This window comes from Rhinopithecus roxellana, chromosome 2 (genome assembly GCF_007565055.1).
Source record: "Rhinopithecus roxellana isolate Shanxi Qingling chromosome 2, ASM756505v1, whole genome shotgun sequence".
NCBI lineage: Eukaryota > Metazoa > Chordata > Mammalia > Primates > Cercopithecidae > Rhinopithecus > Rhinopithecus roxellana.
Window position 1 is genome coordinate 123,591,630 of NC_044550.1, and position 15,064 is coordinate 123,606,693.

The 15,064-nt window shown below is 42.3% G+C and overlaps 1 protein-coding gene across 2 annotated transcripts; it reads right to left on the reverse strand.

Annotated features, from left to right (window-relative positions):
• Positions 1-1,417: 1,417 nt before the first annotated feature.
• On the reverse strand, positions 1,418-6,303 carry LOC115893919 (translation factor GUF1, mitochondrial-like). 2 transcript variants are annotated; one of them, XR_004053947.1, is made up of 5 exons: positions 6,171-6,303; positions 4,947-5,066; positions 3,278-3,314; positions 1,929-2,147; positions 1,418-1,454 (listed from the first exon to the last, which is right to left on the reverse strand). XR_004053947.1 is itself a non-coding variant. In XM_030919365.1 (4 exons), exons 1-4 carry the CDS (start codon positions 6,224-6,226, stop codon positions 2,010-2,012), a joined length of 351 nt encoding a protein of 116 aa, XP_030775225.1. In that variant the 5' UTR covers positions 6,227-6,303; the 3' UTR covers positions 1,706-2,009. The 2 variants fall into 2 exon arrangements, 1 of the variants encoding a protein (XP_030775225.1); XM_030919365.1 differs by lacking the exon at positions 1,418-1,454 and having other exon boundaries at positions 1,706-2,147.
• Positions 6,304-15,064: the final 8,761 nt, after the last annotated feature.

Below are 15,064 nucleotides of genomic sequence, written 5' to 3' on the forward strand. Positions count from 1 at the left end.
TCCCAGGGTTAAGGATGTGCCCGTGACACAGCCTCAGGAGGTCCTCGCCACATGTGCCCAAGGTGTTTGGGGCACAGCTTGGTTTTACACATTTTTAGAGACATGAGACATCAATCAGTATGTGTAAGGTGTACATTGGTCCTGAAAGGAAGGACAACTCGAAGAGGGGCGGGGGCTTCAAGCATAGGCAGGTAAGAGAGAAAGAGTTGCATTCTTCTGAATTTCTGATTAGCCTTTCACTGAATATACAATTTACGTGTGAGAGGAGGGTAGGGGAATACTTATACCTTAATCTGGCTTAGTGAAACACGGGGCACAGGAAGCAACCATGTATGCATTTGTTTCATGTGAGCAGAAGGAAGACTTTGAGTTCTGTCTTTGTCCATAAGGAATTTCCTTTTGAGCAAATTTTATCTTTGTGACTGTCTTCATTTAGGAATAAAATGAGAGGCAGGTTTGCCTCAATCAGTTCCCAGCTTGACTTCCCTCTGGCTTAGTGGTTTTGAGATTTTTTTCTTTCACATAACCTTAGTATAAAATTCATCCTTGACAGTGTTTATCCCTAAAAGGCATTTTCTTCATTCAGTTCATTCACGCAAGGTAGAAGATAAAAATCAATGGCTAAATAATGTTATCTTGCTATAATATAGTCTGCAGTCTGGTTTGTTCATTGGCTGAATAAACATGGCAGCTGAGAGCTTTGGAGAAATACAGCCATTTAGTGGCTCTGAAATCTCAAGTTAACTACTCTAAAATCGCTTCAATTATGAAATTTAGACAATAATTATTAAAATGTCATTAAGAGTTCCTGGTAACACCAAACACCTGTCATTTTACACAAATGTGTTTTGAATGTCTGAAAGAGAGCTCCTGCCCTTAATTTAGATGTAAACCATTTAGTTTCAAACTAACAACCTGATAAAATCTATAAACATTTTATCATGAACTAGAGCAGATGTCTAGTTAGTATGTTATTTGAGTTCTGTTTAATAAATGAATTCATATCAGATAAATTAATCCTGCTAATAAATTTGACACTTAAGGTGATTCTGAAAATCCTTTAACTTAAAGTAGATGGAATCTTAAGTATGTAGCCTTTTAGTGTCAGTAAGGAAAAACTGCACGCAACAAAATATAGCAGGTCCTCACTTGTTGAGATTCATGGAAACTGTGACTTTAAATGAAATGACATGGCTGGGCAGGGTGACTCACGCCTGTAATCTCAGCACTTTGGAAGGCCACGGCGGGTGGATCGTGAGGTCAGGAGTTCGAGACCAGCCTGGTCAACATGGTGAAACTCCATCTCTACTAAAGATACAAAAAATTAGCCAAGCATGCTGGCGCGCACCTGTAATGGAGGCTGAGGCAGGAGAATCTCTTGAACCCGGGAGGTAGAGGTTGCAGTGAGCCGAGATTGTGCCACTACACTCCAGCCTGGGCGACAGGGCAAGACTCTGTCTCAAAAAATAAATAAATAAATAATAATGAAATGATTCATAAACCAATTTTTTTTCCTCATCAATGTTATAAACCACTTAGAAGGAAATGTCATCATTCAAGGACCTGCTACGTGACATTTTGCTTAAAGTCAGTTTCTAAGGACCTTACAATGCATTTAAGGATGTAACTGCATTAAGGACTTAACAACTGAGTGCCTACACCCCTGAATATTTAATGTATTACCTCTTTTAATCTTCACAACAACTTATGTAGGTAGTATATAATCTCTGTTTTACTCAAGAGGAAACAAAGGTTAATTTGGCAAAGGTCACCTTACTAGTGAGTGGTTGGAACAGGTACTTGAGAACAGGCAACATGGCTTCAAAATCTAACCTCTTAATCTACCCACTCATTACTCCCTTTCAACGAAAGGCTTAGGTTATTTGAACCTGAATACCCTGAAAGTAACAAGCAAATTTTATAATTACCATTCTGTTGTCAGCATATTACAAATTGAAATGAAAAGCAGATAGTTTTTAATTTATGAAAATTCTTTGTTTTCCCACCAATTATTTAGAAGATTGTGTTTTTAGCACTTTTATAAAAGCATCTTTTGGAACTTCAACGTTGCCAATTTTCCTCAGCTTTTTTTTCCCTTCTGCTTGTCTCTTCAAAAGCTTCATTTTTCGGGTAATATCACCACCATACTGAAAAATATTTTTAAAAATTGGAAGTCTGAGTCACTCTAAAGAGAAAATAATCATATGAGTACAGAGGCATCAGTACAATCTTAATAACCATGCCAAATTATTATCCATAAGGCAGACATCTCTCTAATCTTCCTAGCAGATCCTAATTTTACTGTCAGAGAATGATAAAGGCTTTAATTTGGATTAAGTGAAGCCTTAATTTGGGGAGGTGAAGATCCCCAAGGAAACCTAGTATTATAATATGCATGTCAAGGAAGAATTATCAATCTCATTACTGATTCTAGGCTTGGAATTTTGACTATAAAGCCACAGTCTAATATAGGAAACTCTTAATCACACAGGAATGTGCCAAAAACTATACTGAGCATTTGGAGAAAGAATTATCATTCAATTCTCACTATATTTAAGAATAATTTTTCTTAATTTTTGAGATAGAGTTTCCCTTTCACCCAGGCTGGAGTACAGTGGCATGATCTCTGCTCACTGCAACCTCCGCCTCCTGGGCTCAAGCAATTCTCATGCTGCACCCTCCCGAGTAACTGAGATCACAGCCATGCACCACCAGGCCAGGCTAATTTTTGTATTTTTAGTAGAGATGGGGGTTTTCCATGTTGGCCAGGCCTGGTCTCGAACTCCTGGCCTCAAGTAATCTGCCCATCTTGGCCTCCCAAAGTGCTAAGATTACAGGTGTGAGCCACCAAGCTCAGGCAAGAATAATTTTTTAACAGGTGAATAACAGCAAACTGGCAAAGCATATGTCAGGAGACAGACATTTCAACTGTAAAATAAAGCCATTGTTTTCAAAATCTTTCATTATATGTTAGATCAAGAAAACATGTTACCCAGATCATAGAAATAACTGTTATAAGAATCTTCCTTAGTATTACATATAAGAACAATTTTCATAATTCTTTTGTAAATTTTTATTTTATAAATAAGATGAAAAAATATTTAAGGATATGGGCAAAATGAACCGGTTGCCGTGGTCAAGCTGAAATTTACCTATTCAAAAAGAAAACTTGGAAATAATGTATAAAAACCAACAATGGAAATCAGTAAGTTTACGCTCCCTTTGATTTAAAACCCATAAAAGTTGTAAAGTAGAATAAATACAACTAGATACATACACATTTTGCCAAAACATTTTTCCTATAGGCTTTCACACTGTAAAAGAGAAAATTTCGTTTAAGTACATAATTACATTATACTGTTTAAAAGCACTTTCTTACCAAAAACAATCTCCCCTTTACTAGAAAATTTTAATGACAGTATCATTACCTATGTAAAATTTCCATAAGCATATTAATTAGATACTTCAAATGCTCTTGTATTTATTTTCATGTACTTGGCATAAAAGAACGAATTCAACATGTTTGTCAACACACATTAAGAAAAAAAGGTCAAGGCTTGTGGTAGGCTTGATTAGGCCAAATTCAAGCATGATGTGACCTTGATTACAAGAAATATTTCGTTATTTTTTACTCAATCTAAAAATACTGTTACCACTACTACTTCAGAAAAACAAAACATGTTTATTATCTTATTGCCTCTACTGAATGTGGATGGAGTGGCTAGGAAGATTAATATATCTGCCCCACCAGTTATAAACTAATCTATTTCTATAATGTTTGAGAAATTTCTAGATCACTCTAATTTTGAAAATAGCTCCATCTTTATGTATTCCTTTAGAGAGAAAAACCTGTTTTTTTAAGGTATTCTCTCAACACACTTATGTTAGAATGAGCATTTGCTAACTGTCTTAAGTTGCACTTTCCAGGATGTTCCCTGGTTATCATCTCCACTCTGCCTGATCTCAGTATTTATGAAACACAGAATAACCGAAGCAAAATTGTGTTAGGAAATGTAATGTATTTCAAACAGTGGGCCTAAAATTAACCTCAAGTCTATATTAATATGATAGTTGTATTTCCCCATTAGGTTTGAGTAAAGGTAGACTTTAATAGCAATTTTCAACTTTTCATAACTGAGGAGATACTTCCTATTTCCCAGAAGTCTTAGTATCATTAAGGAAAGGAAATGGGAAGTGCTACAAGACACACCCTGCACCTGCTGTTACAAGCTGAGCAGCTTATTCAGTGTTCTTCATTGCTATTTTTGTTTTTTTGTTAAGAAACAGGGTCTATGTTTCCCAGACTAGTCTCAAAGCAATTCTGCCCCAGCCTCCCAAGTAGTTGGGATCACAGACTGTGAGCCACCACACCCAGCCAGTGTTCTGATTTATGTATTACATTTCCGTGTCCTACAGAAATTAGCCTATCTTCCATGTCTACTATAATTCATGTGAGGTCCCTAATCTAGAATGCAAATCCTAACATGGTATTGGCATTCCTTGGTTTATAACCTCCCTAGCTCTGGGGAAGTGGGGAAGTGGTATTAAATACTTTGGGTTAAAAAAAAATTGTAATTTTGTCATTTGGAAGACAAAACCTTTTAGTTTCAGTTTCTATTAATTTATAATCTACCTAAAGGGATAAAACCATAAAGAAATTCCTTACCTGGGAAATTCAGTTATAGACATTCATATGAGTGGAAATTAAAACAGTTCCTCAAACCCATATACATTATACTAACTGCAAATCACATCACCCAATGGTGTTATACAAGTAATTCAAACTAACAGTCATTACTTAAATCAGAAAAATGGAGAGCACTATCATACTGTTTCTACAAGTAAGAATAAAGCTTAGGCCAAGGTTAAAATGTTCAATATTCTTTCACTTTTTAGGTATATCATTTCTGAAACTGGCTCAAGAACAAAAATCAATTTCAACTCACGTTTCTCTTGCAATGATTTTACTTCCAATAGCAGCTTGAATTGCTATCTCAAACAGTTGCCTAGGAAGAGAATCCTTCAGCCGTTCACATATGGCTTTGCCAATTGAGTGTGCTTTGTCTCTGAGACAGAAAAATACAATTGTTTATATATCCTAAATAAGAATATTTCAAGTATTTTTCTAGGCCAGTTGCATAATCAATGTAAAGGTGATCTCTTAAGGAACTTCAAATGGAACTTACTTATCATAAATATCTCTTCCTCTCTGAATCATGAACAACTTCTCTAAGAAAGCAATGTATGATTACAGAAATTTAGAAATACAACATTAGAGAACAGAAATTCATTCTTGATTCTCTTTCCTGAGCCACTGAAAATGGTAAACATTTTGGAATGTTTATTTTAAACATATATCTTTCTAGTCATTTTTTTGCATATTTTTGTTATGATCAGTATTTATGATATTATTCTACCCTCTTATTTAATAGACATTTTTGTCACTAAACACTACTCCACAAGTTTTAATGGCTGAAAATAACAATATGGGTGCTTTGTAATTCATTTTAACCAATCTGCTGTTTCTTGAACACGTGGGTTTTTTCCTTTTTATAATTTTTTTACAAATATAAAAGGGTGTGGTGGCTCATGCCTATAATTCCAGCACTTTGGGAGGCTGAGGCAGGCAGATCAGAGGTCAAGAGATCAAGGCCATCCTGGCCAATATGGTGAAACCTCGTCTCTACTAAAAATACAAAAATTAGCTGGGCATGGTGGCACGCACTTGTAGTTCCAGCTACTCAGGAGGCTAAGACAGGAGAATCGTTTGAACTCGGGAGGCGGAGATTGCAGTGAGCAGAAATTGCGCCACTGCACTCCAGCCTGGCGACAGAATGAGACTCCCATCTAAAAAAAACAAAACAAAACAAAAAAACTTGTTCCCAATTCTAAATCCATCATTATAAAAATTTTAAAACATTTTTTTTTTTAACGAGGTAAGGGGAAACATTTCTATTTACACTATTCTTTTTGGCTATTATTATAGCTCTGTTCTATTTCAGCAGTCCAGAGAGAAGTGTGGAAAAAGAAGAGAAAGCAAAGTGAGTAGGGTGAACTCTATTTTAATTACCTTTAAAAGTTTTTAAATGCAGCTGCTCAAACAAAATAAGTGAAAAACATATCAAAAGTGAGTATTTTCACATTCCATGATTAGTTTCTATTCAACTTACTTGTGTACAACAGTTACTAGCTCCTCTACATTATTTCCATTCAGTAGAATATCCATTTTCACAAGTTCTGCAGTCTGGTAGCCTGCATCTTCGTAATCAAAACTAAAAGGAAAAAAGTCCAAGTGATAAATATTACACTTCCAAGAGATTACCTTTTTACTCTTACAGAATGTCTACTTTCTACCACATTACACTTCCCAAAGAGATCTAACTTTCCATCAAAATATTACACATACAATTCTTGTGAATGTATCTAAATGTTATCTTTTTATGTTTATAAATCAAGGGCAAAAACAAGGGGAATATGTTTATAGGGGAAAGGGAAATAAATTGGTGAACCTGACAAAGAAAAGGGTTTATGAAGACAAATATCATGCGTTCCCATGTTCCCAGCAGCTGGCAGGCTTCAGACAATACTATATATTAATGGATCATTTTCAGATTTATGAGTTGGGTTTTTGTTTAACTTTCTATTACCAACGACAACTCTATGTTTAAATAAATGCTATGACACTCATAAAATGCCATTAATAATGAGACCTTTGAATTTCCTATTTGGCTCTTCAGTTGCACCTCCCTTCAGAGGGCTTTTGTGAGGATTAAATGAGTTAATACATGTAAACCACTTAGAGCAATGCCTAGTACATAATACGTGTTTAAACAGAGCCAACAGAGCCTAGTTTAGCATGCAAACAAGCACTTAGTTTCAGCTGTTACTTTTAACAATGTGGTCAAAGCTTGCAATGTTAGTCAAAACAAGTATTTAAATGTTTAACTTATAAAACTGAAGTCTAACAAGAAAATTTCAATTAGGCTTACAAGTTGTCCCAATCACAGACAAGAACATGTATTACTCCTACTGTCTTAATTTTAAAACAACTGGTGCCCGGACTTGCAAAATTATGTTTGGTTTCTAAAGATTTTCAGCAGAAAGGTCATAAAATGACAATAATATATACTCTATTAACAGATTCTTTTCAGAAGTACTGTTAAAATCCTTTCTTCAGAAAGCATCACTTATTAAACATTTAGTGTATGAAAGATACCATGTTAAGTATCCTACAGAATACAAAGCAAATAGGAAGAGAATAAAACAGACGTGGTCCTTAACTTTGAAGTTGTTACGGCTCCAGCTATGTTGTGGTCCAAAATATTAAAAATCTTAAAAATTGGCCGGGCGCGGTGGCTCAAGCCTGTAATCCCAGCACTTTGGGAGGCCGAGACGGGCGGATCACGAGGTCAGGAGATCGAGACCATCCTGGGTAACACGGTGAAACCCCGTCTCTACTAAAAAATACAAAAAACTAGCCGGGCGAGGTGGTGGGCACCTGTAGTCCCAGCTACTTGGGAGGCTGAGGCAGGAGAATGGCCTAAACCCAGGAGGCGGAGCTTGCAGTGAGCTGAGATCCGGTCACTGCACTCCAGCCGGCGGCAGAGCAAGACTCCGTCTCAAAAAAAAAAAAAAAAAAATACAAAAATGAGTCAGGGATGGTAGCAGGTACCTGTAGTCTCAGCTACTCAGGAGGCTGAGGCTGGAGAATCACTTGAACCTGGGAGACGGAGGTTGCAGTGAGCCAAGATCGCACCACTGCACTCCAGCCTAGGCGACAGAGTGAAACTCCATCTCAAAAAGAAGAAGTCAGGCTTGGTGGCTTCTTGTACACAGGGAGAATCCCAAAGCCTCTGTTTTTTGGGAGGGAGAAAGAATGGAAGAAGAGGATGAGAAAGTGCTGCTGACAGTCTTAGGTCTGATCCCCACTTTCGAAGACAGGGTGGGTGGTCATGGGTAATTTAAAAGAAGCATCTTGGGGCAAGGACTTGATCTCTTTAGAAACTGTATTTATAGGCCGGGCGCAGTGGCTCACACCTGTAATCCCAGCACTTTGGGAGGCCGAGGCAGGCAGATCACCTAAGGTCGGGAGTTCGAGACTAGCCTGACCAACATGGAGAAACTGCACCTCTACCAAAAATACAAAATTAGCTGGGCGTGGTGGCACATGCCTGTAACCTCAGCTACTCGGGAGGCTGAGGCAGGAGAATCGCTTGAATCCGGAAGGTGGAGGTAGCAGTCAGCTGAGATTGCACCATTGCTCTACAGCCTGGGGCAGCAAGAGCAAAACTCCATCTCAAAAAAAAAAGAAAAGAAAAGAAACTATATTTACAACGGGTGGTGACATGTCAACTAGTCACAAATCCATGTATCTAAAACCCCCATAGGACCAGAATTAAAATAGAAAACACTTCTGAGCAGCCAAAATAGATATTAAAAAACCCCTGCTCTAAAACACAAGCTCTTTGTTTATTTGTGAGCCTTCAGTCAAAACCTTTGAATTCATATGTTATATACAGTTGCAACCCTGTGTGAACTGATACCCGAATCCATGCAGGAGAAAAAGGTGCAAGGAGAGAAAAGAACTGTTATGGGAAAAAATGATCAAAACTCAGCTGTCTGCAGCATTTGGTACAGGGATGGGGGTGGGGTGCTGGCTGCCATAGTGCTCTCAAACCCCAAGGAAATGGTAAGATTCATATGGGGATCGCGAGTCACCAAGAAAGCACTCAACTCTGCTCAGGGCAATATGTGATAGATTCAAGGAAAATTTATATTCAAAATTGAACAGGGCTCTGACTCTTAAAGGGACAAATACTCCTTTATTGGAGTACCAGGCTTCTCCTCCATCTGAGCTGGGGTGGAGAGTTTACTGTGTCCAGCTCCACATCCAACGAGTTCCTCAGGTCTCCTGAAGCACTGTTAGAGGAGAGAAGAGAATTGGGCCCTGCCCCTGAAACCTGCATCAGTGACCAGTCCAGGCCAGTGACCCATCAAGTCCCGGGGGCCCTTATACCTTCATTGTCCAACCTCAGCACCTGTGCCCCTTCTCTCTTTTCTCTTTATTCTGCCTTCTCATTTTCTCTCCACCTCTCCTACTTCTCCTCTCCATTCTACCCACAGCCACCCACCCACCCACCCACTGCCATCCTGTAGGACTTTGTGCAATAATGGAGATGTTCTGCCTTGAGGCTGCCCAATACAGGAGCAATGAGTCATGTGGCTACGCGAACACCTGAAATGTAGCTAGGGCAACTGGGGAACTTCATCTTTGACTTTCATTTGTTTTAATTATTTAATTATTTTATTTTATTTTGTTTATTTATTTTATTTATTTTGAGATGGAATTTCACTCTTGTTGCCCAGGCTGGAGTGCAATGGCACAATCTCGGCTCACTGCAACCTCTGCCTCTCAGGTTCAAGCGATTCTCCTGCCTCAGCCTCCCGAGTAGCTGGGATTACAGGTGTGCACCACCATACCCAGCTGATTTTTTGTATTTTTAGTAGAGACGGGGTTTCTCCATGGCCAGGCTGATCTTGAACTTCTGACCTCAGGTGATTCACCCGCCTCGGTGTCCAGAATGCTGGGATTACAGGCGTGAGCCACTGTGTCCGGCCTATTTATTTTTGAAACAGGGATTTTCTCTGTTGCCCAGGCAGGACTGAAGTGGTATGATCACAACTCACTACAGCCTCAACCTTCGGGCTCAAGCAAACCTCCTGCCTCAGCCTTCCAAGCAGCTGGGACTACAGATGTGCACCACCCACCCAACTAATTTTTGAAAATTTTTTGTAGAGATGGGGTCTCACTATGTTGCCCAGGCTGGTGCCAAACTCCTGGGTTTAAGTGATCCTCCCACCTCTGCCTCCCAAAGTGCTGGGATTGCAGACATGAGCCACTGTGACCAGCTTCATTTTAATTTAAATAGCTGCATGTGGCTATCAGTTACCACTTCTGGACAGCACAGTGACCCTGGAGGAGCTCCACTGATTCCCCTCAGGCTGCTCACTGGCCTGCTGGCCTGGATGACCACAGGCATTCATTTATTGTACATGCAACTGTTAGTAAGCACCTACTGTGTACCAAGCAGAAAAAGACTCTCTTGTGAAATACTTCGGTGAGCTCTCAGTCGCTTCCTTCTCTGTTTTTCCTTCCTTTCATCAGCAAATCCTGGTTGCCTGCCAAGCGCTCAGTGCTGTATGACAGGGGTGCCCGAACTGCAGTGAGCCTCAGGATCTCTTCAAGGATCTGTTAAAAAATGCAGAACCGGCCACGTGCGGTGGCTCACACCTGTAATCCCAGCACTTTGGGAGGCTGAGGCGGGCAGATCATGAGGTCAGGAGATCGAGACCATCTTGGCCAACATAGCAAAACCCTGTCTCTACTAAAAATACAAAAATTAGCTGGGAGTGATGGCACGCACCTGTAATCCCAGCTACTTGGGAAGCTGAGGCAGAATTGCTTGAACCAGGGAGGCGGAGGTTGCAGTGAGCTGAGATCGCGCCACTGTACTGCAGCCTGGCGACAGAGCGAGACTCTGTCTCAAAAAAAAAAAAAAAAAAAAAAAAGCGGAACCCCCTTTCCCACCCCCACCCATTAGATCTACTGAGCCAGAATCTCCAGGGCAGCCAGCATCAGAGGCTCCCACAGGAGAATATATTCCCACAGTGAATACTAAACCAATGGCAGATGCTTTTCTACCAAAAGCTTATAATTTATAAGGTGTGATCAAAAAAAATAAAGAAAAAAAGAAAAAAAAGACAGGCCAGTAAATGGTGAGCTCTTTTTACAAACAGCTATTCCCCAAGAACTGTCTGAAAATACTCTAGAGAGAACTAATACCTTAAGCCTTTTTATGGTGACTCTTAAGGGAATGTCTTTGGCAGATGTTTTTCCTGCCATGGAGTCAAATGGCAGAGTGGTTAGGAACCAAGGCTGCAGGGGCAGATCTGGCCTCAGGTCCTGCCTGTGTGACCTTGACAGGGCTGATCCCTATCTGTAAAACAGAGATAATTGTCTCTGGCTTCCATGTCACAACATTTCATTATGAGAGTGGATCACAGGAGATCAGGACAAGTTTCAGAAAGCTGAAAACCTTAGGGTCTCAGGGCCCTCACGGCCAGGAAGGACCCAGCCCTTCAAGACTCCCCTGAACAAAGGGCATTTAGACCCTTAAGGCTTTAGTTTGGGATGTTTTCAGCTTGGAAAATATTGTTCTAATTTTATTCCAGTCCAACTGGAATGCATTTAGAAAATGCATCGATCTGGTTCCAATTCAGACTGGTTCATTGGGTACTTCTTGGGTTAAAGAAAATTGACAAATAAGGAATCAGTTAAAAAAAAAATCATCATGATGATATCTGAGTTCAGGGTTGAACTTTTCAGTTGGAAAGTTGTAATTCCTTGGTTCAGTTCAAGTACCTGTTTACAAATTTACAAGCATTTATTTAGCACCTAGTTTTGTTCCAAGAATAAACTAGGTATGAGACAGTTGCAAGGAATTTCTGCTCAACTGTGGAAAGGACAATTAAACAATCATAATCCCCTTAATGACCAAACAAGCAAAATCCCAGCGATGGCCACTAGAGAGCAAGGGGTTCTGGGGGAGGGTGGCCAGGAGAGACACTGTGGAGGGGTGATGTGTGAGTACAGTGAGTGAGAGGGATTTCCCAGGCAGTGAGCGGCGGGGAGGAAGGGAAGCAGGAAGGTGAGATAAGCTGTACCGCGCACGCAGTCACAGAAGAAGGGGAAGGATAGTCTAGACTGTGGGTGGCCCATAGGCTTGGAGAGGTGCTTGTGGGAGATCATGAAGACACCATGCTTTGCCTCCGACTTGCTACTCTGTCCTCACCCCAAAAAGAGGACCACTTTTCCTGGCCAGAAAGAACCACATTTGTATTTCTTTGTGTATTTATTTGTTTTAGTAGCTTTATTGAGATATAATTCATATACCACACAATCATTCATTCAAAGTGTATAACTGAATGATTTTTAGGACAGTCACAGACACATGCCGCTATCACCACAGTCAGTTTTAGAACATTTTAATCACTGCAAGAAATCCCATATCCGTTAGTTATCTTCCTCCCACCTGCCCCCCATCACGCTCGCCTCCTCCCCAGCCCGAAGCAACCATGAATCTACTTTCTGTCTGTATAGATTTTTCTATTCTGCATATTACAAATAAAAGGAGTTGGCTGGGCATGGTGGCTCACGCCTGTAATCCCAGCACTTTGGAAAGCCGAGGCAGGTGGATAACCTGATGTCAGGAGTTCGAGACCAGCCTGGCCAACATGGTGAAACGCCATCTCTACTAAAAATACAAAAACTAGCCAGGCGCAGTGGCAGGTGCCTGTAATCCTAGCTACTCGCCTGTAATCCCAGCACTTTGGGAGGCCGAGACGGGTGGATCACGAGGTCAGGAGATCGAGACCATCCTGGCTAACACGGTGAAACCCCATCTCTACTTAAAAATACAAAAAAAAAAAAAACTAGCCGGGCGACGAGGCGGGCGCCTGTAGTCCCAGCTACTCGGGAGGCTGAGGCAGGAGAATGGCGTAAACCCAGGAGGCGGAGCTTGCAGTGAGCTGAGATCCAGCCACTGCACTCCAGCCTGGGTGGCAGAGCAAGACTCCGTCTCAAAAAATTAAAAAAAAAAATAAAAATAAAAATCCTAGCTACTCAGGAGGCTGAGAATCACTTGAACCTGGGAGGCGGAGGTTGCAGTGAGCTGAGATCACGCCACTGCACTCCAACTTAGGCAACAGAGTAAGACTCCATCTCAAACAAAAACAAAAACAAATGAATGGAGACTTACAATATGTTGCTTTCAGCATGTGGCTTCTTTCACACAGCATAGTCTTCATCCATGTTGAGGCCCATCCATGTAGGAACATGTATCAGTCTGTCACCCCTTTTTTATGACCAAATAATATTTGATGGTATGGATAGACCACATCTGATTTATCCACTCATCTGTGGACAGATATTCGGGTTGTTTCCATGTCTTGGCTATCATGAACGATGCTGTGTGAACATTCACGCACGCGTGTCTGTGTCAGTCATTACTGTCGTAACTCCCGTGTCACAGATGAAGGTGCATGTTTTCATTCCACTGAGAAGTGCAACTGTTGGGTCACAGCGGAAGTCTATATTCAACTCTGCAAGGAATGGCTGGGCTCTCGTGTATTTATACATTTACTTTGAAAAGAAGGAAATGCCGGGCGCGGTGGCTCACGCCTGTAATCCCAGCACTTTGGGAGGCCGAGGCGGGTGGATCACGAGGTTGGGAGATCGAGACCATCCTGGCGAACATGGTGAAACCCTCTCTCTACTAAAAATACAAAAACTTAGCCGAGTGTGGTGGCGGGCACCTGTAGTCCCAGCTACTCAGGAGGCTGAGGCAGGAGAATTGCTTGAACCCAGGAGGAGGAGGTCGCAGTGAGCCGAGATCACACCACTGCACTCCACCCTGGGCAACAGAGTGAGACTCTCTCTCAAAAAAAAAGAAAAAAAAGAAAACAAGAAAATGAATGAGAAGATAGCAATAATAATGGAAATCTGCTTGAAGCCAAGAGACCACCTATGTCCAGGGAAAGGGAGGTTAGGGCAGCAATGAGATCACCACAGGTAGCCTTACATCTTCCCAGGGACAGTGCCAGCTGGGAGGAGACGGGCACAGGGCCAGCACCTTTGGCCACCCACCTATGGACCGAAGGCACCTCCTTGTCACTGCCTCACCCCTCCACAAACCAAGGCCCAGGCTGGCTGTGAGTCTCCATGGAGCACAGCAAACATGTCTCCGCCCCAGCCTGCCATCTCTCCTTTCAGAGACAGTTAAAGAGTTCAAGGTCCAGAGGGAAGAAACATATTCAAGGTCATGTTCATCCTGGCACATCTGGTGAGCCCCCACTAGCTATAGGGACCACTCAGCGTGTCCATACATTCTGTACACATAGTGCTCACTGTGGCCAAACGCTATTCTAAACCTTTCCAAATCAAAATGCTTTAAATACTCAAAATAACTCTATGAGAGACTTCCTGTTAGAACTCCCATGTTACAGACAGGACACTGCGTCAGAAAGGGAAGCTAGCTTCCCCAAGGTTGCATGGCTCATAGTGACAACGCTGAGACTGAAGGCAGTCTGTCTGGCTCCAGCACCCACCTTATGCCACCTCAACTATTCTCCTGCAAGGGCAGTGTTGAAATTCTCATTCCACAGACAAGGACATTGAGGCTGAGGCTGGTACACTTTCCCAAGGTTGGGACTCAAGCCCAGTCTCTATTCCACACCACGGCCTCCCTTTCTGGTGAGAGGGGGCAGAGCTCAGCATGCAGTGAGTCACGGCAGTTAGAAAGCGTGTGCTTTTGTCTACTGCCACCTCTTTCAGGAAGCTCTCCCTGACTCTCCCTAGTCAGGGTTACAGATCACCCCTCCGGGCTCCCACAGCTGCCAGGGAAGTTCTGCCACAGTCCTGCTCCCTGGGCATGGCCACTGGGTGTAGACGGCAGATGCCTGCTGAGGATGAGCGTGACTTCGTCCCCTCTGTCTCCCCAGCACTGGGGAGTCAGGACTTGACCCCAGCAGGTGCCCCATAAGCATGTGGGGGATGAAGGGAGTGGTCCAGGTACTAAGAGACTGAGGGGCCTGGGGAGGGAAAGCCAGCTGTGCTGCAGCCAGATACTCGAGGTGGGGCACCCAGGGCCAGGGAGGAATGGTGGAGTGGGACATGGGGGGCCCTTCCAGTGGGGAGGGCTGGGGTTCCTCAGGGGCCTCAGGTCTCGCCATCCAGAGAGGACTAGAGGCGGGTGGGGAGTGCTCTGTGGTAGCAGGTGCCAGAGTCCCAGCCAGTGCAGAGGGCACCTTCGTGCCAGTTAGGAGGTACCCTTCCTCCCCAGGCGTCCAGCCCTACCCCAGGACCCTGGGAGATGCCTCGACCCTCAGCTGGGCACCCTTGTATAGGACACAACCTGGTGCTGCGTGTGAGACTCACTGGGTGTGGAGTGTGACTGTGTTGTGTGGGGGTGTGGGATGTGGTATATATGCACACGTGCAGGGAGCG

Coding starts and splice junctions, on each gene's coding strand:
- LOC115893919 (XM_030919365.1), bottom strand. CDS start 6,226: ATGGATATTCTACTGAATGGAAATAATGTAGAGGAGCTAGTAACTGTT. Junction 3,315..4,946: donor AAAATCATTGCAAGAGAAAC/GTGAGTTGAAAT, acceptor TCTCTTTTACAG/TGTGAAAGCCTATAGGAAAA. Junction 2,148..3,277: donor AAAATGTTTTGGCAAAATGT/GTATGTATCTAG, acceptor AATATTTTTCAG/TATGGTGGTGATATTACCCG.